The following is a 19,930-nucleotide window of genomic DNA, read 5'->3' as shown; positions in this document are numbered from 1 at the left end:
AATCAATCATTCAGTCAGTGACTGTGGGTCAGTCTGTCTGGTTTGGTGGTAGTCTCACAGAGCACTGGGGTTCCTGAAGTTATGGCCTGCAAAGCGAGCATGGACACCCAACTCTTCCTCGATCCTAGAGAGAAACAAGAGATGGAGAGAGGAAAGGAGAAGGTGAATTAAAAAGGTAAAAACAAGTTTTCCCCACGGCCTGGTCCAGTGTTGTAGTATTAAATTTGGAAGTGGGGGGGACGCCCCACGCACGCACTTGCACGCGTTTCAATGCGCACGCGGCGTTTTAATTAGGCAAAAAGTAAATGACAAGGGTGCAATTGTATTCAATATTTAATTGTTTTGTAGAAAACACAACATAGCTCATCAAGCTTAATTAAAGAGTCTCACATGATGTTACTTTGTGCTTTTCATTTGGACAGAAGAAATGTAAACAATGTAGTCAATATTCAATCATTAATGCATTATATAACAGACAGTGAAAGTGTTAAAGTAAAACAAAAAGCATTTTTACCCCCAATTCTTTTTGGAGGGGTGAGAGAAGTGTGGGAACGCCGTCCCCCCGTGTCCCCCCCCTCACTACATCCCTGCCTTGGTCTATGTGTGGAAGTGTCCCTGATGCTATTATTCTTTTCATAGGAAATGCCACGTAAGAGAGTGCTTGTTTTCGGAGGAGACGACGGAGGCGGACTTGAGCCACGTGAGACACTGCCGAGCCAGCTAAAGCGAGTGAGTCGCCGTGTCGAGTGTTGCGAAGAGCAAAACAGTGACAACTAATTGGGTTGAGATAGAATCTGAAAAACTGCCTAAAGCAGCACGCACAAGTCGCACATCCACGGCCATATGAGCTGGGTGCTGGACTAAAAACACTATGCAATAAAATACCCAGTTATAACTAACTGGGTAGAAACTTTTGTTTATCACCACCCACAAGTCGGCAGATTTAAACACACAACCTTAAGAGTAAAGTGCATCATGACTTACTCATTACCTGTCCTCCTGAAGAGATCATTATTTCAGGAAAGACATACTCCAGCTCCTCGTCAGTTTACAGTACAGTATGTGTGTGTTGTTGTTTCTGTGTAGATCATCTCATTACCTCTCTTGAACTGTGTTTTCCATATTGCCACAGCAACATGGTTTCTGCGGCCTTGGTGACAGATGGACAGTTTTCCAGCAGAGCAGTGGGGAGTGTAGCACCTGGGTTTTTATATACATACACACACACACACACACACACATAAACCCAGAGTGTAGCACCTGGGTTTATATATATATATATATATATATATATATATATATATATATATATACATACACACACACACACACACACACACACACACACACACACACACACACACACACACACACACACACACACACACACACACATAAACCCAGAGTGTAGCACCTGGGTTTATATATATATATATATATATATATATATATATATATATATATATATATATATACATACACACACACACACACACACACACACACACACACACACACACACACACACACACACACACACACACACACACACATAAACCCAGAGTGTAGCACCTGGGTTTATATATATATATATATATATATATATATATATATATATATATATATATATATATATATATATACATACACACACACACACACACACACACACACACACACACACACATAAACCCAGAGTGTAGCACCTGGGTTTATATATATATATATATATATATATATATATATATATATATATATATATATATATATATATATATATATACATACACACACACACACACACACACACACACACACACACACAGACACACACCTAGGTGCTCCACTCCCCACTGCTCTGCTGGAAAATTGTCCAAGGTCCCTCTCTCTGTGTGTGTGTGTGTGTGTGTGTGTGTGTGTGTGTGTGTGTGTGTGTGTCATAAAATGTATGTTATATACTGTATATATATATATATGTGTGTGTGTGTGTGTGTGTGTGTCCTAATCCTGTCCCATATCCAGGGATATTTCTTTCTCTCCTCCATTTCCTTCTTTCTTTCCCTCTCCCGTGAACTCCAATGGGATTAGTTTATCTACTTGAGCAGCAAATCCAAGGTGCCCCCCTTACCCAGCATGCACGGACACACAAGTCTGCTGACTGCATGGCTCACATGGGTGACACTGGTTATGACATCAGTAGAGGGAGGTGTGTCTAACGCTCTAAGCAGCGTAGCTCTGGGACTGTTGACAGGTTGCTGACAGACTGTATTCCTGTTCCACAATATGTTCTAGAAGATAAACTATGAAGACGATGGATTACACGACATTCATTATGACCAGCACATTGTTAATTGTTATGATTGATGTGACAATCATATTGAGAGATGGCCTGTGAGAGATAGCAATGGCAGATGCTGTAGATATAGTGTAGGGATATTTCACTTTCAAAAACATTTTCTTGTCATTTTATCACATTTTCTTTTCCTGACACCCTCCGAATACATGAGCAGGCCGTGTTTTTTCGATAACATTTTTCATTGATTTCTATTTTTTGGGGGGAGAAATGAAAATGATTAAATACAATAAAAGATTATAAAAAATAAATGAAAAAAAGTACGCGAAAAAACACGGACAGCTCACATATTCGGAGTCACCAGAAAAAAAGGACAGTTGTTTTTATTGAATCTATCATGTTTAAAATGGAGTTTGAAGTTATAGTAGGTTTGTATAGGAAGGTCCTGGAAGGGGGCAAAATGGAGGAAATGAATATCAAATATCTAAATACTGAATGAAGAAATTCAAAAAACGGTCCTGGGTGTTCCCAAAAGCCTGATTAGACAATAACATGACAAAACGTTTTTTTTCTTTTAAAGTGAAATATCCCTTTAAAATTGATCCCGGGTTGCCCGTTGATGCCTGAAAGTGTTGCGGGTTCGTGTCCCGTTCCTGACGACCTTTGCTGCATGTCTCTCCCTGTTTCCTGTCTACCTACTGTACTATCAATGAAGGCAGAAAAGCCCCCAAAATGTATTGATCCCATTTGAATCTTTATTGAACCATCATCACTATTAGGAGGAGCAATCACTGAGCAGTAAGCAGACTGCCAGCTCAAGTTCTAATGGCAGTGCCATGTCACTGACAGGAGTTCCTATCATGAAGAATCTTTTCACTGGTTGGTTGATTGATTGATTGAGCTAGTAAATGATTGAGTGTGTGTGTGTGTGTGTGTGTGTGTGTGTGTGTGTGTGTGTGTGTGTGTGTGTGTGTGTGTGTGTGTGTGTGTGTGTGTGTGTGTGTGTGTGTGTGTGTGTGTGTGTGTGTGCGTGTGTGCGTGCGACGTGCGTGTGTGTATAAGAGAGAGATTCTTTTCCAGCACTAACCTCACAAGTTGGTTGTATTTTGCCAGTCTCTCGGACCTACAGGGGGCGCCAGTCTTAATCTGAGAAAGAGATGGAGAGAAGTAAAGGGCATCATTGACATGGTTTGTGTGTGTGTGTGTGTGGGGGGGGGGGGGGGGTGTGGGTGTGTGTGTACCTGTCCAGTGCAAAGGCCGACTACAAGGTCAGCTATGAAGGTATCCTCTGTCTCTCCTGAACGATGACTGACCATCACTCCCCAACCATTAGCCTGGGCTAGCTTACAGCTGTAGATGGAGAGAGAGACTGTTTAGGAGCTGTTGGCTGACTTACTTAGTTGTACCTTGATAGAGACATACTGTATAGTAGATGGATAAAGACAGGGAGAGTAGGTATAAGAGACATAGCGAGAGTACAACATGCATGCTGATGACATATCACATTCTTCTGTGCTTCGGGGAACACTCCTGTACATTACACATCGACAGAGCAAAACAAATCCATTCATTCGAACTTGTTAAAAAATAGGCAATATACAGTAAGCTCACAACGTGTTGCAATGCAACGTGTAACATACACCACCTCCTCCTCTGACTGGACCATGATTATTAAATAAAATGACTTGATAGCTGAGTGACACTCTGAAAGACTCGCGCGCAACCTTGTTGCAACCTTTTTATATATTTCTCTTTTCAAACTGGGCTGTGTGTGTGTGCGTGCGTGCTTGAGTGTGTGTGTGTGTGCGTGCATGCGTGTGTGTGCGTGTGTGCGTGTGTGTGCAGGCTCCCTGTACCTGGAGGCCAACATGGTGGTAGAAAGATGAGTGACAGTTGGGTGGATGGCTGTGTGTGTTTGTGTATCTGTCCTTGGGAGGCAAGGTACGTGCGTCCACACGTGTCCCTTATACTGTGTGATTGATAGCAGGTCAGCTAGCTATTCTCTATAGGTTGTATATACATGCTAGGTGTCCTTGGTTTGCTTGGAGGCATAATTCCTCAAAGGGGCAGCTGTCCTATAATCCATCTCAGCCCTATTTTGTTGTCCAAGAGATTGTCACTACAGTCTGTATAGTAAGGGCATTTTATCAGATATCTGACCAATCTGCCAACTAAATTGTTAACAAGAAATTTGTTCACCAAAGTGTTTCTAAAGGTGTGTAATAACATGTACTAAAAGGTTGAAATTCAACTAAAGCAGTAGGCTAGTTCTCAAACTTTCTTGCATCAAGGAAAGGACCCCCAAATTGATATGTAGGCAACGGCCCCCCATCTGAGAAGGGGTTGTGCCAGAGACCCCCAGAAGAGAAAATTTGTGTTAACACATTCCACATTATTCAAACATTACCAAACATTTTCGACATTTTTCAAATATATTCAAAAACGGCAGATCCCTGTGCGGTATGAAGTGACGCGCTGTGAGCTCGACTTCTCTTCTGGGGGTCCCTGGCCCGTTCTCAGATTGGGGGCCGCAGAAATATTGATTTATATGTTGAATAGCCAACATATAAATGGATAAAGTGGTCAAAATTGTGATGCTATGTTAGCTTTTGCTGCAGGGCAGGGACCTCTGAGAAACAATGGCGCAAAGTGATTGACAGGAGCCCTTACGCCTGTATGGCCTCGGTGACAGAGCCTATCTGGTTGACTTTGAGGAGCAGACAGTTGCAGGCGCGCTCCTCTGCAGCCTTCTCTATCCTCTTGGGATTGGTCACCGTCAGGTCGTCCCCGACCACCTGGATCCCCACCTGGGCCGTCAGGCGAGACCACGCCGCCCAGTCGTCCTGGTCAAACGGGTCCTCGATGGACACCACTGGAATGGAAGGGAAGGAGGGAAAGAGCAAAGGAAGAAAGGGACGTTTTAGCGACAGCTGAGCAGATTTTTTGGTAGAGCAGTTTGCGCAGACTCTATATTGTAAATATACAGCGGTGGAAAAAGTGTTCACGTGTTTTGTAAAAGTATCAATACTGCAATGTAGAAATGCTCTGTTATAAGTAAAATACCCTTAATCCAAATTTACTTGTGTAAAAGTACTGTAAGTATTAGTATCAAAATATATGTACTCATTATGCTGTTATATCCCATTTCACAAGTTCAAAATCTTTTGAAAATACAAGCTAACAATATGTTCAAATGACCAAACTATATATAGGGCTGAGGTGGTTAGTGCTTTTTTGTAATAATAATCCAAATCTACAAAGTAACTAGTAACTAATGTTTTCATTTAATTGTAGTGGAGTAAAAGTACAATATTTTCCCCTGAGTGGAGTAGAAGTAAAAGTACTGAAAATTGCAAATACTCCAGTAAAGTAAAAAAAAAAATACCTCAAAATTGTACTTAACACATACCCCGCCATTTGAAAATAGCTTTGTACTTTCATATGCCATCTGTCTCCATAGACTTCCATGTAATTCATAGTGCACTGATAATGTCATGTCCATGCCTATATCATGCACCACGTGTGTGCAGATTGCTCACAGCTTTCAAACAAAAAAATCCGAATGGAAATCCGTTCAGGCATTCATGAACTAGCAGCCATTATGTTTTCCTAAAATGTAAACAAAGATGGCTGCCATGTTTGAAAGATGGGGTTGCTTTGGGGGTTAAACATGCAATTTCGCGATTGCTATCATGCCTACTAAATTTTTTGGGGTAAAAAAATCTTTTTGAAAAAAAATCTTTTTGAAAAAAGTTTTTTCTTTTTTTTTTCAAAAACGGGAAATTCTCAGGACTATCGGGCCTGGCGGGGAAGGACATTAGCATATTCTCGGGACTATCGGGCCTAGCAGGGAATGAGTACTTGAGTACAGTACTTGAGTAAATGTAGGCTACTTATAGTTACACCACTGTAAATGTAATAACCTGGGTAGTTGTTGACAAAGCCCTGATAGATGTCGGCCAGCTCCTCTCCCGTGATGTGGCGCTCCGGATCTGGCGGGGACTTAAAGTCCAGGTCATATTTTCCGTCGCGGTAGAACTCTGAGGCGGCAACGTCCATCCCCACCACCACCTTCTCTGTGAAACCTGCCTTCTCTATGGCCGTCTGCAACAGGTCCAGAGCTGGAGGAGGGCGGCAGAGGCGTGAATTCAGAAAGAAATAAGTAGTAGCAACAACAACAAAAAAGTAACCATGGCCCCTTTTCTAAAATGGCAAAAATTGTGGATCTACAAGCTCTCAACGCGTCACTGAGCGGCACGTTTAGAGCTTGTAGAATGTAGATCATTGTAGATCACCGTATCTTTGTGGCTGGTTCTACAAACAGGGATCTCCATACATCAGGGATTTCCATATATGGGCATAAAAGGGATTCTATGATTGTGGTTCCCCTGACATCACGGTGATGTCAACGGGGACTGCCCATTAGTCCGAAGGTTCATTAGTCAGAAGTTTCATTAGTCCGAATTTAGTTAGGGTTACTGAGGTTACTGAGGTTAAGGTTAGGGTTAGGCATAGTATTCTTAACAGATTCGGACTAATGAACCTTCGGACCAATGCCATGGCACCGATGTCAACGTGATGTCAGAGCAGCGAACGTACTCGTTCAAACGGAGACATGATGTGCCGTTTCACATAACATACCAGCAAGACGCCTAAGGGCGAAAAGCAGGGCGAGGTCGCGCCATCTGTCTTGGCAATCCGTCTTGGCCATATATGGATTCTGTTAGTGTGGTTCTCCTAACAGGGCATCATCTGGGATACAATCCCTTTTATGCCCATATATGGAGATCCCTGCTCTGAGTATCTGACATCACTGTGATGTCACCTGTGATGTCACAGTGATGTGTCAGGCGTTACCCGTCCGTCCGGACAGACACGGATAAGCTATGACGGTTCTGATAGTAAACTGCGACCCACAGTCACAATAAATGAATGGTTAGATACAATAAAAGGCTTATCTAAATTAGAACACGTGTCACATGTACAGTAGATGGACGGGCATCGATTGCGATGAAATCAGATTAATCTGCAAAAGCAATTCAGAGTTGGTCCCCAATATCCTATGCATAAAATAACTGCATTTCAGTTTGTGAACACCAAGGGGTGGCCATTGCCATTCCCTGATGCCCCAAATGAGGAGAAGGAGAAAGAAAGGTAGATGCAGAGAGGGGTTGAGACACCAGGGGGAAATGAGCGATGTTGGGTGAGGGTAACCAGAGATCAGGGAGAGAGACGGGTAATGTGATTAGCATTGACGGATAGGGAGATGGACGAGAGTGAGAAGGACGGAGAATTGGGGGAAAATAAATAAAGGATAAAGGAGGGTGGGAGGGAGAGATTTTAGGGGAGGAGACAAATATGAAAAGGTATTGGGATAGAGTTGAACCTCCATCCACCCTTACCCTCACTGTTCTCCAGTATGTTGGGGGCAAAGCCTCCCTCGTCTCCCACGTTAGTGGCATCCTGGCCGTACTTCTCCTGTATCACCCCCTTCAATGTGTGGTACAGCTCTGAGCCTATCCTCAAAGCCTCCCTACAAGGTGGTGAAAGAAGAAAGAAAATTCATTTCACTTACTAATCACCAACCTTTAATTAATAAAAAAACGTATTTTAGCCAATCTGTATTGTAGAGTATGTTACTACAATATAACTAGTATATCTGCAGGGGTTTGGGGATGGTCTGCCTTCCCTTACATTGAGAAATGTCGACTCTGGTGTTGGTTAGGACACCGACTGGTTGATAGTGTTAATAAGTTATTTGAAGCAGACGGTGCACTGGATGCATGTACGCTATGTTATTCTCGCCAGCACATTTGGCAACCCACACCGACATTGTTTTCACTGCTATGCTGTCAAGGCAGGCGCACCGTCGGCGATGGCTCGTAATTCTGACATTGTTGCAATTTACCTCTCTCCTTTGGGAGAGGGAGACAACAGACTTCAAACTGACAGATTGGAGTTTTAATGCAGGGTAATGTTTCAAAGCTCTTACTTGAAGGACTCTGCCCCGACAGGAAGTACCATGAACTCCTGCATGGCAAGCTTGTTGCCTGCATGGGAACCTCCGTTTATCACGTTGAACGCCTGGACAGGTGAGGACAGGATACAGGAGAGGGGAAGAGGGGGGTAGAGTGGAGGGAAAAGGAACGGAGGAGGAAAGAGGTCAGGGAAGGAAAGAAGAGTAGAGCAGTAGTAAACAAGAGAAGGTGTGAGAAGAGAGTTGCTTCGTACAGCGCCTAGTTTCGGTGTGTGACATCGGCATGCAATCCTGTCTGGCCCTGTTAGATGATGTCCAAAAATCATGCAGAAGCCATTAAAAGAAACGGGTATTTCTTACATTGATGCTCCTACATATTATCATGCAAGCACCAGTTAAAGTTACTTTCCATCCCTCATATACTGTGTGCACAGTGCACATCCCATAACCCACACACTGCACATCATTTCGGAGCTCATATCTTTGAACGGGTAAGGGCTAGTTAAGTATGAATCAGGAACATAGACTGTAGAAATCAGGCATAAGGAGAGAGGCAGGGAGATGCGGGTAGAGTTCCATTTCCCAAAACATGTAGGGGTCTCAGCGTGGCCTACATCTTGGCACAAAGTGCTCAAAGTTTATTGTACGCCCAGGGTCACACTGGCCAAGCTTTGCGTGATGCTTAATGAAATTAACCCATAAATAGCACCGCTCACTTCACACTAGGTGTGATTTTTCTTAAAATACCATTTGCAGTCTACTCTTTAAAGGAGCTATAGTCAACTTTTTCTTGAAAAACGGATGCTAAAATAAAACTAATGTTTCAAAAATATTTTATAAAAAATAAGCTTCATATATGTGTTTCTATTCAAAAATGACCACAAAAGCGTAAAATAATGATAAAATAATCATTTTGGCCATTGTTTACATTCTAGTCTATAGACTAGGATGTAAACTAAGCTGGCCATACACTAACAGATAATCGGGCCCGACTGAATCGGGTAGAATTAAACACTACAGGATCATTTTTTCAGATTATTTGACCAGATAATCTAAACGGGCTCAGACTAGCCGTTTTGAACAGTCGGGCGCTCCGCACGCTACAGGATTCTATTCAGATTGAGTCGGGCTCGCACACAGCAATAATACATAATATAATGAATACACGATGCCACGGGGGCTGTTCTGAGAGCTGTGCTTTGTAACACGCACGCACACGCACATACAAACACATGACGTTATCCACTGACTCAACACACAACACCGCCTCACGCAACGAAAAAAAAAAAAGCTTCAATATGGAAGTTGTGTCCTATTTTGACGATATGAGTTCACTTTGACACGTTTCATGTACATCCAGCTCTGACATCCCCTCTCTCCTGCGCTAAAGTGCAGCTCCGTCCTTCTCATGGTGCCTGATTTATGATTAGTCGTAGCGCACCCAGAATAGCGGGGCAGGTAAATGCATTTTTGCACTAAAATACTTCACAAGTGGAAAGAAACCTAAAACTTTTCACAAGTACTCCTTAGGGGTTGTTCCTATGATAAAACACGTTAGACACTGAAAAATCAAAATGGCTGCCATGTTTCCAAGATGGCTGCCTCTGAACAGTACGCCAGCCAGTTAATGTCCGATTTTCATAATATTAGAGTTGTTTTGTAGGTTTTAAAACATCGTGAGTTCATTTATTACTCTTTTAAAGCAGCCAGAATAACTTTTCTGACTCTTGGTTGGGGTCTTTCCTCACCTGGGACCCCCCAAACAGACCCCTGAGCTTATCTGAGTAGTCGCTTTGCTCCTGCTCCAGAGCAATGTTAAATTAGATCATAACTGAAGCATTAAAGTTGTTGTAACTGGGCTCTGAAAGCAAAAATGAGTAGTAGCAAATACCCAGGGGTCTTCCACAGGGGTCCCGGACCCCTAGGGGGTCCTCAGAGTTACTACAGGAGGCCTGCCGAATCTTGATGGGGAAGTTCCTTTTTTTTATATGTATATATATTTTTACATTTGAAACTGTTTTTATTAGTATTCTCAGTATTATTTATAACATGTGTGTGTTAGACAGACAGGTTCACAGGTATTGCAAGAATTAAGGTATTGCAACTTCTCACTTTGGGCTTACAGTCTAACATGTCCATTTATTGCATTGCACTAACACTGACAACACAACACACACACCTCTTTGTTATCGTCACCCCAAAACCCGCACCCTATCCTCTTAAAGAGCTCACGGTCAATTGTACCCAAAGAAATTCACTACTATACATGTCCTCCCTAATAATGTTGACAGTTTCCACTATATCATTTGCAGGGAGGAGAGTGCAAGGCAGGTTATTGTTTGAGCAGCTGCACCGTCCCTTGTAACCTGCTTTGCAAACACATTTGATGAGCTTTGCCTTTGCAGCAGGGATGGCAAGAAACCTGACTGGAACATACCCTCCACTCTCTGAATTCCATCTATTTTTTCAATTGATGGAAGCTCAGGGCAATTTGTCAGGTATGACGAAGTAGGCATCATAATACGATACCTTCATCAAGGGACATGATTTTGAGGAAGTGCAAACACATGAAGAGGCTGATACCCCGATTCCTTATCAAGTCCTTGCCTCCGGTACAAAAAAAGGAAATTGATATATTCGAGTGAGTTCAAGTTGATGTTACAAATGTCAAGGGTTCCTTTGCGTTTTTCAGGTGTTGACTGGGGAAGAACATTTGTTGGAATCACCAAAAAGACATGGGTCAATGCCTACTTGATGATGATGATGATGATGATGATGATGACCAAGCCACTAACCGCTTCAAGGACCTTGGCAAGGTCATTGGCCATTCCTCCTGAGCTTATAAATTGTGAGCTTCCATCAACATTGCAGTCCGAACATTTTGCATGCCATGTTTACAGTTCAAAAGGTCCAACAACCCTGGGATTACTCAGATGGGAACTATTTCTGTCAAATAACTTGGAGGGTGAGATGCTACCTCCAACTCGTGCTGCACTGCTACCACATTACCTCCGTGCCAACTCCGTCACAATGCAGGATAAATCATACCTGACAAATTTCCCTGTGCTTCCACCAATCGAAGAAAATAGATGGAATTCAGAGAGTGGAGGGTATATTCCAGGTTTCAGTTTTCTTGCTCTCCCTGCTCCAAAGGCAGTACTTGAGCCCATCAAATGTGTCTGCAAAGCAGGTTGTAAGGGACGGTGCAGCTGCTCAAATAACCTGCCTTTCACTCTATGCTATGGTGGAGACTGTGTCAACACTATTAGGTTGGACATTGAAGATGATGATGATGATGAAGACGAATATATCCTGCATGTCTGAAATTACTGTAGTGTAGTGAATCTCTTTGGGCGTAATTAACCATGGGCTCTATAAGAGGATAAGGTGAGGGTTTTGGGGTGACAATAACAAAGAGGTGTGTGTGTGTGTGTGTGTGTGTGTGTGTGTGTGTGTGTGTGTGTGTGTGTGTGTGTGTGTGTGTGTGTGTGTGTGTGTGTGTGTGTGTGTGTGTGTGTGTGTGTGTGTGTGTGTGTACAAACATTCCCGTGTCATTCCATCCATGTTTCATCTCTGTGATAACTTGGAAATGTTTGCATCTTTGACAGCTAATACACCAGATGTTGTTGTGGTTGATGAAGAGTCCAGGGAAGTGTCTGTATTGGAGATGGCCTGCACCTTTGACCCTAGCCTAGAGGAAGCTTTCATGACCAAGGTCATTAAATACCAACCTCTCCTAAATACGATCTCAGAGCTGGGGTACAGGTGCAGACTATTTGTTTTCATATTTGGCAGCCTAGGACATACCCACAGGCTGGTTGTTAGAGGGTTTCAACAACTTGGAGTGCCTAAAAAAGAGGCAAAAAGGCTGGCAAAGTATTGTTCCGTCTCCGCTATAATCGGCAGCCGCCACATATGGCGGAGACGCTGTTACTTATACCCGTAGAGTACCAAGTGCCTTGCTATTGTATCATGAAGACATAATGCCATGATTTTGTAAATGTTACTCTACTGCACCTATACTATTTGTGTCCTTGTATGCATCTCCTTTGTGTGGACATAAATAAATGGTTAAAATGTGTGTGTGTGTGTGTGTGTGTGTGTGTGTGTGTGTGTGTGTGTGTGTGTGTGTGTGTGTGTGTGTGTGTGTGTGTGTGTGTGTGTGTGTGTGTGTGTGTGTGTGTGTGTTGTCAGTGTGAGTGCAGTGCAATAAATGGAAATGTTGTTCTGCACCCAAAGTGAAAAGTTGCAATACCTTCATTATTGCAATCCCTGCAGTAACAGCTGTCAACCATAACTGTTTTAACACAAAAAACATTATAAATAATACTGAGAATACTAATAAACCATCAAAGTACAATACATAAAACCAGGATACATAAAAACATTCAAAGTTTCAAATGTAAAAAAAAAAAAGAGCTCATCGAGATTTGGCAGGCCCCCTGTAATAGCTCTGAGGACCCCCCCAGGGGTCCCGGACCCCCCGTGGAAGACCTCTGTTATTTGCTACTAGTCATTTTTTATTTCAGAGCATATTTCAGATCTAATTTAACATTGTTCTGGTGCAGGAGCAGAGCGATTACTGAAATAGGCTCAGGGGTCTGTCTGGGGGGTCCCAGGTGAGGAAAGACCCCAACCAAAAGTCAGAAAGGTTATTCTGGCTGCTTTAAAAGTGTAATAAATGAACTCAGGATGTTTTAAAACCTACAAAACAACTCTAATATTATGAAAATTCGATATTAACTCATTTAGTGCCACCCCTTTCACCACTAGAGGGCGCCCAGTGGCCAGAGAAAATCCCATAGAGATATGCTGGTATATGCAGAAGCCCTGCAGCCATGACTTGCCTGAACACTTTCCTTTGTGCATGACTGCATGTACAGGAAGAGGATGAAGTTAGCTTGAAGTTAGCTATTGGCTACCAAGCATTTTAGAAGCCTTATTTTCGTCAACTTAGCCATGATTAAACCTTGCACACCTCATGCATGGGAAAAAAACAGAGAAGAATGAGCTCTGAAAAATCCAATGCAATCCAGAGTGGATTTGTGCAGTTTGTTCACAGCTTTCAAACAAAAAAATCCGATTGGAAATCCGTTCAGGCATTCTTGAGATAATCGCCCTTATGTTTTACATGTAATGTAAACAAAAATGGCTGCCCTGTATGTTAGATGGGGTTGTATGGGGGTGGAACATGCAAAATCGCGATTGAAATCATGTTCACCAGATTTGATGGGGTCCAAAAAAAAAAAAAAAAAATTCAAAAAAATTTTTTTCAAAAAAAAAAAAAATTTTTTTTTTTTTTTTTTATATCCCGAACTTGTTCGGGATAGGCACCCTGTGATACGATCATATATCCCGAACTAATTCGGGATAGGCACTCAATGAGTTAACTGGCTGGCGTACTGTAAAACATATCCGAAAAGGCGGCCATCTTTAAAACTGGCGGACATTTTGAAAATTAAGTGTCTAATGTGATTTTTCTAAAGAATGACCCAAGAGGTACACTCTGTAAAATGGTGGTGCTTCTTTCCAGAACTGAAGTATTGTTCTCCTTAACAGCCCCGCTAGAACAAGATCTCCAAGACCAAACTGTGTCTGTCCCGTGCCACGTTGTAAGCTTGTAGATCAGGATGGGCGTGTACTTCTTTGACTCCTAGAGATGGGATTTATGGTCCTTTGAAGTGAACCGGATCTCTGGGATCCGTTCCTTTCAAAGAGCCGTTCAAAAGACTGGCTCATTAGTTACTTTGTAGATTTTGATTATAATTACAAATAACTTCAACCCTATACATTTATTTCTGCCATATATAGGTAGGCCTACATACCTGCCATTTGTTGCATTGTGAGCATGTAGATCGGCTATTTTCAAAAGATTTTTCTACATTTTATTCATTGGAAAATCTGTGAAACAGGACATTCTGCCTACTTTCTACTATTGGTGGTACTCTGTAGGCTACATTACTTAAATGTTGAATGATACCAATACGTTTGTACTTTTACTCAAGTATATTAACATTCCAAAAACCTCTACTTGTGGCAGAGTATTTCCACATTGATTGCAGTAGGCTATTTTCCCACCACTGTTCATTAGAAAGGAACGGCTCCCTACTGCAAACCGGATCCAATCGTTCTTTTCATAGAGCCGTTCAAAATACTCGATTCGTTCGCGAACGTCCCACCTACTTGCAAGGGATGTGTGCTGGTCGCGGTCTTTATTCTGTTTGTTTGATATGCGCTGCCGTTGAGTTTTAATTTAAATCCCAATCATTCATGATACAACCTGATGGACGGACGGACGCTATGAAAAGTGTGTCTGTGTGCGGGCGCGCGTGTGTGTGTGTGTGTGTGTGTGTGTGTGTGAGTGAGTGAGAGGCAGAGGGAGAGGTGGAGAGAAAAAAAAAGAGATGGATCTGTCACTCAGTCATACGTATGCTCAGAGACTTGCGTCTATCAGCGGCTGCTGTAACTATTATATCTCAGTCCCCTGCTGCCCTTCCAGTCTTCCAGACCAGTATTGATCCAGGAAAATATCAAACATGTTTGAAAAGAGTCGGGCTACCCCCGATCGTCCTCCGAGCCACTCGGCTGGGCTCCGAGTGGATCTGTGAGACCTCACGCTAGACGACGTTCATGCCCGATTGTCGGGCCCGTTTCAGTCGGTGGCAGCCCGATTGTCGGGGGGGTAATTAAATAGCCCGATTATCGGCTAGTGTGCGGCCAGCTTAAGTGTCGGCCCTACAATGAAAAAGTTGACTATAGCTCCTTTAAGGTACCACTGCAAGGACCACTGGTGGTCCCTGGACTTTATCATTTGTGTGGTGAAAAACCTAGCATAATCAGTACATCAGCAGGTGTGTTTTGGTAACCTCTCGTATTCTTCAGTAGGTTAAAATGAGTGGGCTGAATCAAGAGGGAAGAAGTAAAAACTCTTGTCTACCTTGTCCTCTCAAGTAAAGGTTAAAGTGAGAAGTCATGTGGAACTAAAACCTACCGGAACTGGCAGCACTAGCTCTGTGTTTCCAGCCAGGTCGGCTATGTGGCGGTACAGGGGGACGTCTTTCTCTTTGGCCCCGGCTTTGCAGATGGCCAGAGATACCCCCAGGATAGCATTGGCACCAAACTGAGCTATAACAGAAGAGAGCGATGCGGGGGATTAGGAGAGTGATGGAAACAGTAATTATCAACCTATGCCATTGAGGCGTTTGTTTCAAACATAATATTGTCACTGTCGGGCAGAAACCTCGTATGTCAAATTTGTAGTTTTTTCACAAAGTAAAGCACTGCTTCATCATAATATGGCCATCGCACAAAAGTAGTGAAAACAGCTGAGCACACAAACGCCTTGCGGTGCGAGGCGTTGTGTGCTTGTAGATCGTCTGTTTTCACTAGTTTAAATCATTTTAAAAATGATAAATACAAAACAAACGGTTTTGGACATACAAGGCTTCCACCTGACAATGACGATATACAATATACATGTATAGATAGATAGATAGATATGTAGATATGTTTATTGCAACTGCTGGAAAATATGAATATCCCCTTCAGGGTGAAGTGTTGACAATTTATTGAAGAATATCCAAGCAGAGAAACAGCATCTACAGCAACCCCTCAGGACAGAAGCCTACTGAGGTGCCATATACACCCAGAGACATTATCCATGATCATATGAGGATATTTGATATACTAGGTGACAGAACAAGTATGCTGACTGGTTAAGTTAAAGGGATCCGTGGCTAATACGACAAATATGCCTTAATACATTATAATTGTCCTCTATAACTACAATGTAAAATTAAAAACACCTTAAAGGAGTAGTTCACCCCCAAAATGACTTTTTTTCTATTGATTACTCATGCCATGGAGAGTAGAGTTCAATAATATTTTTTGGTTTTTGACACATTCCTAAGACAAAAATGTGATAACAATAAATTTACCCCCATTCGTTCCGGATGGGGACCCGTTTCGAAACGGGTCCCCATCCGGAATCAATGGGGGTAAATTTACTTGAATCAAATTGTCCTTATAGGAATGTGACAAAAACCAAAAAATATTATTGAACTCTACTCTCCATGGCATGAGTAATCAATAGGGAAAAAAAAGTCATTTTGGGGATGAACTACTCCTTTAAATATTTTATTATTACATTTGTATTTATTTTCACATGCATGCCATACATTCCATAGGGATAGATCACACATGACATTTATGACATCATCAACTTGCGACAGGCATTTCCCCTATTGAGTGAAAGATTAGCTATTTCTAGAAGAAATAAAATATTTATGGTGTTTTAAATTTTACATTGTAGTTATAGAGGACAAATATAATGTATTAAGGCATATTTGTCGTATTAGCCAGGGATCCTTTTAAGACTACTAAGACATACAGGGCAGGCATACACATATTGCTGGATCAGCCAAAAGAGATTTTAGTTTGTCTTACATTTATTCTCCGTTCCATCCATTTCTATCATCATGTTATCCAACTGTTCTTGCTCCACCACACTAGTGCCCTGTGGACACACACACACACACACACACACACACACACACACACTCTCATGAATATAGACATAAACTGTAGTAAAATAAATACAGACACAGCCAAAAATGCTTACATTTGAATAAATTCTGGTGAATCTGATACACAGCATGACTGTAATGGCCTGCACTAAGAGACGAGATGATGTGCTCACTTTTTTTAAGAACAGCAAGTAAATCGACTTTACCACACAGTAAAATCCTTAGCAAATGGACCATTTGTTCCAGAGATACATTATCTGATTATTTTTCTTTTCTGCAGTGCTGCACATGTCCAGATCATGTGTATAGACGTGCAAGGCTACACACAGTCACGCACGTATGTGTGTATCGTGTATATACACATACAGTGCACGCAGGTTGCATACTCTCACATTCCTACAAACATGTGCAGTAAAACAGCATCTTTGCAAATAAACACCCACCCACACCATGTTGTACATGTCCATCAATCTTCTCTTAACTGGATGGACCTTATCTCATTTTCACAGCTTCCTGCAGGCCCATCTGGGATGTGATGCTTATCTGCAAATCAATAGGCACTCAGCCCGAGCTAATCTGTACTGTAGCAATGCTATGAACGCTGACACCGACCGTAAGAGGTCCATTTGTTCAGATTTACAGGGGAGAGCAACGTGTAGATGCCATGGAATGCCATTGCACTCCACACCAGGTGTTTTAATTAATGAGCCCCCCTCCCTCCATCTCTGGCTACAGGTATGTTAATATGTGAAATTAGCTGGTGAAGTGAACATGCCCTCTGTGACAAGTTAATTAGTGCATCCATTAAAGAGGTGGTGCCATAGTTTTGTACTTTTTCTGTTTTGTATGTGTCTATGGAGTTAACATTACTCTGATAGACCCCCAGGTGTGGTTATAACGATACGATGTGGTTATAATACAAATATGTCTTCCCTGTGTATTTTTGGTTACTTCCTGAAAGCTGAAAGCCTCTGAGTCAAAAACACTGAGTTAATGACATCATGAACTCATCCCCTCCCCTTTTACCATACACCCAACACTGTGGGTGTGGCTAACTTCAGCTGGGACACCACCCACCTGACACTGACAACCAGACCGAACTGGTCGGTGTGGCCACATAAAACATAATGTTAACATTTTCTGTACACTTCTTTTGGAAATATCTTCCTCCTAGTATAATCATAATACTTGATCATCATGTTTTAGGGGGAAAATAAATCATGGCACCCCATCTTTAAGTAAATGGTGGCAATGTGTGTGCATGTGTCAGTTATCTTTGGTTACTACAGAGGCTGACGATGAGAAGAGGTGTGGTCACTCACTGAGGCTATAAGAGCTGGTCCCAACGTCTCATTGATATGTCCTACTGCCTTCAGCACACCTGGACAGGAGGAGAGGAGAGGAGAGCGGAGGAGAGGAGAGCAGAGGAGGTGAGTGCACAGAGACAGAAATGGGACACAACGAAGAAGAGAAATGGAAGAGAAACAAAACAAGCTGCAGTAATTATTTTCTTCTTCCGTTTGAACTACATATAAATATTATACGAGGAAACTGGGGCACTGAAATGCCCCCCACCTCATGCATGCATGTATGCATGCACGCATGCACACACGCACGCACGTACATACACACACACACACACACACACACACAAAATGGGGATAGGTAGCTCTGTTCTCGTGACTGGGTTTGAGTTATTTATGGGCCTTGCAATGACACACAGGATAGCTCTCCCTCCACACACACACACACACACACACACTCATGCAGAAACACACACACACACACACACACACACACACACACCTTTGCCCTTGTAGCGGCTCTTGTCTCCATCCCGTAGCTCCAGTGCCTCATAGATTCCTGTTGATGCTCCACTGGGCACTGCAGCCCTGAACAGACCTGAGGGTGGGAGAGGGATGGGGGAGTGATGCAGTGAGAAGGGGCCACAGAAGGGGGGGGGGGGGGGGAGAGAGAGAGAGAGAGAGAGAGGATGGAGGGAGATATTGAGATGGAAGGAGGACAGAAGAAGAGCAACAGGGATGCTAATGGGGACTAACTAACTAAGCCTTTTCAGAGCACTGCTTGGTTTAGAGGTCAAATGAAGGTCATCACCATGATGATGATTCTGAGCATTCTTTCCAATAGGAGTGTGAACCCGTTCTCAAACTTTCATAGAATATGTCTTGTAGATTTGGATTGCACAGATTTTACCTGTAGAACTGTACTTTTCTTAGTTTGTTTATTTTTCTTTCTTTCTTTCTTTCTTTCTTTCTTTCTTTCTTTCTTTCTCACTCTCTCTCTCTCTCTCTCTCTCTCTCTCTCTCTCTCTCTCCTTGTGTTCATAGTGAGATGGCGATACTTGTTGACAGGCATGTTGGCAGTCACCTTTCTCAGTGCGCAGATCCACCTCCACCGTGGGGTTTCCCCGAGAGTCCAGGATCTCTCTGGCAACCACGCTCACAATCGACATCCTGAGGGAGAGAGAGAGAAAGAGGAAGACAAAGAAAGAGGTGAAGTGCAAACAAGAGACGTAATCGGTTGTTTCTAATTGTTTTGACAGTCATGCCAATAAAGCACATTTGAACTTAATTGGAAGAGACAGAGAGAGAAGGGAGAGATATGGAACGAGGGGGTTCAGAATGTTGAGTGAGGGCGAGAAACCGGGCAAATTAAAGAGATAAACGAGAGGCAGACAGATATATAGGGGAAAGGAGAGTGATAGAAAAACAGAGAGTCAGAGAGGGGTGGAAAGAGAGATGCATGGAGAAAGAGTGAAAAAGGATAACAGACGACAGAGTGCTAATAGGAGAAAGGGTCTATTTTTACATGAGCGCACACAGGACATCCTGGCAGAACACAGTCAGAAGGGAGACGTGAATGAGGGCATGCAGAAATGCAGATGCAGTTTAAAACTATGGCAGAATGCAGGATGCTGAGTCGCTGTCACACAACAAACGGTTACACTGCGTTTTCATCACATTTGCTGAAGCATGCTGCAGTACTGTTTAACTATCCGTCTGTAGGCAGACAGCCAGTCAGTCAGTCAGTCAGTCATTTGTCTGTCTGTCTGTGTATGTACAGTATCTACTGTACTGTACTGTATCTGTGTAGTACAAAAGGAATTGGTGGTAT

General features: G+C 42.6%; 1 protein-coding gene across 1 annotated transcript; it reads right to left on the bottom strand.

The window, feature by feature from the left end:
* Positions 1-54: 54 nt before the first annotated feature.
* On the bottom strand, positions 55-19,268 carry LOC308293248 (gamma-enolase; the record flags this gene model as incomplete). The annotated part of the gene is made up of 12 exons (XM_080735692.1): positions 55-124; positions 3,381-3,439; positions 3,535-3,643; positions 4,964-5,165; positions 6,217-6,414; positions 7,696-7,826; positions 8,286-8,377; positions 15,262-15,395; positions 16,716-16,785; positions 18,118-18,176; positions 18,602-18,697; positions 19,184-19,268. The coding sequence occupies 12 exons, from the start codon at positions 19,266-19,268 to the stop codon at positions 55-57; spliced, it is 1,305 nt and encodes a 434-aa protein (XP_080591818.1).
* Between the last annotated feature and the right edge of the window lie 662 nt (positions 19,269-19,930).

This window comes from Nannobrachium achirus, assembly GCF_963921795.1.
Source record: "Nannobrachium achirus genome assembly, chromosome: 10".
Taxonomy (NCBI): Eukaryota; Metazoa; Chordata; class Actinopteri; order Myctophiformes; family Myctophidae; genus Nannobrachium; species Nannobrachium achirus.
Note: the sequence above shows the minus strand (reverse complement) of the source record. Positions and strands in the feature narration are given on the sequence as shown.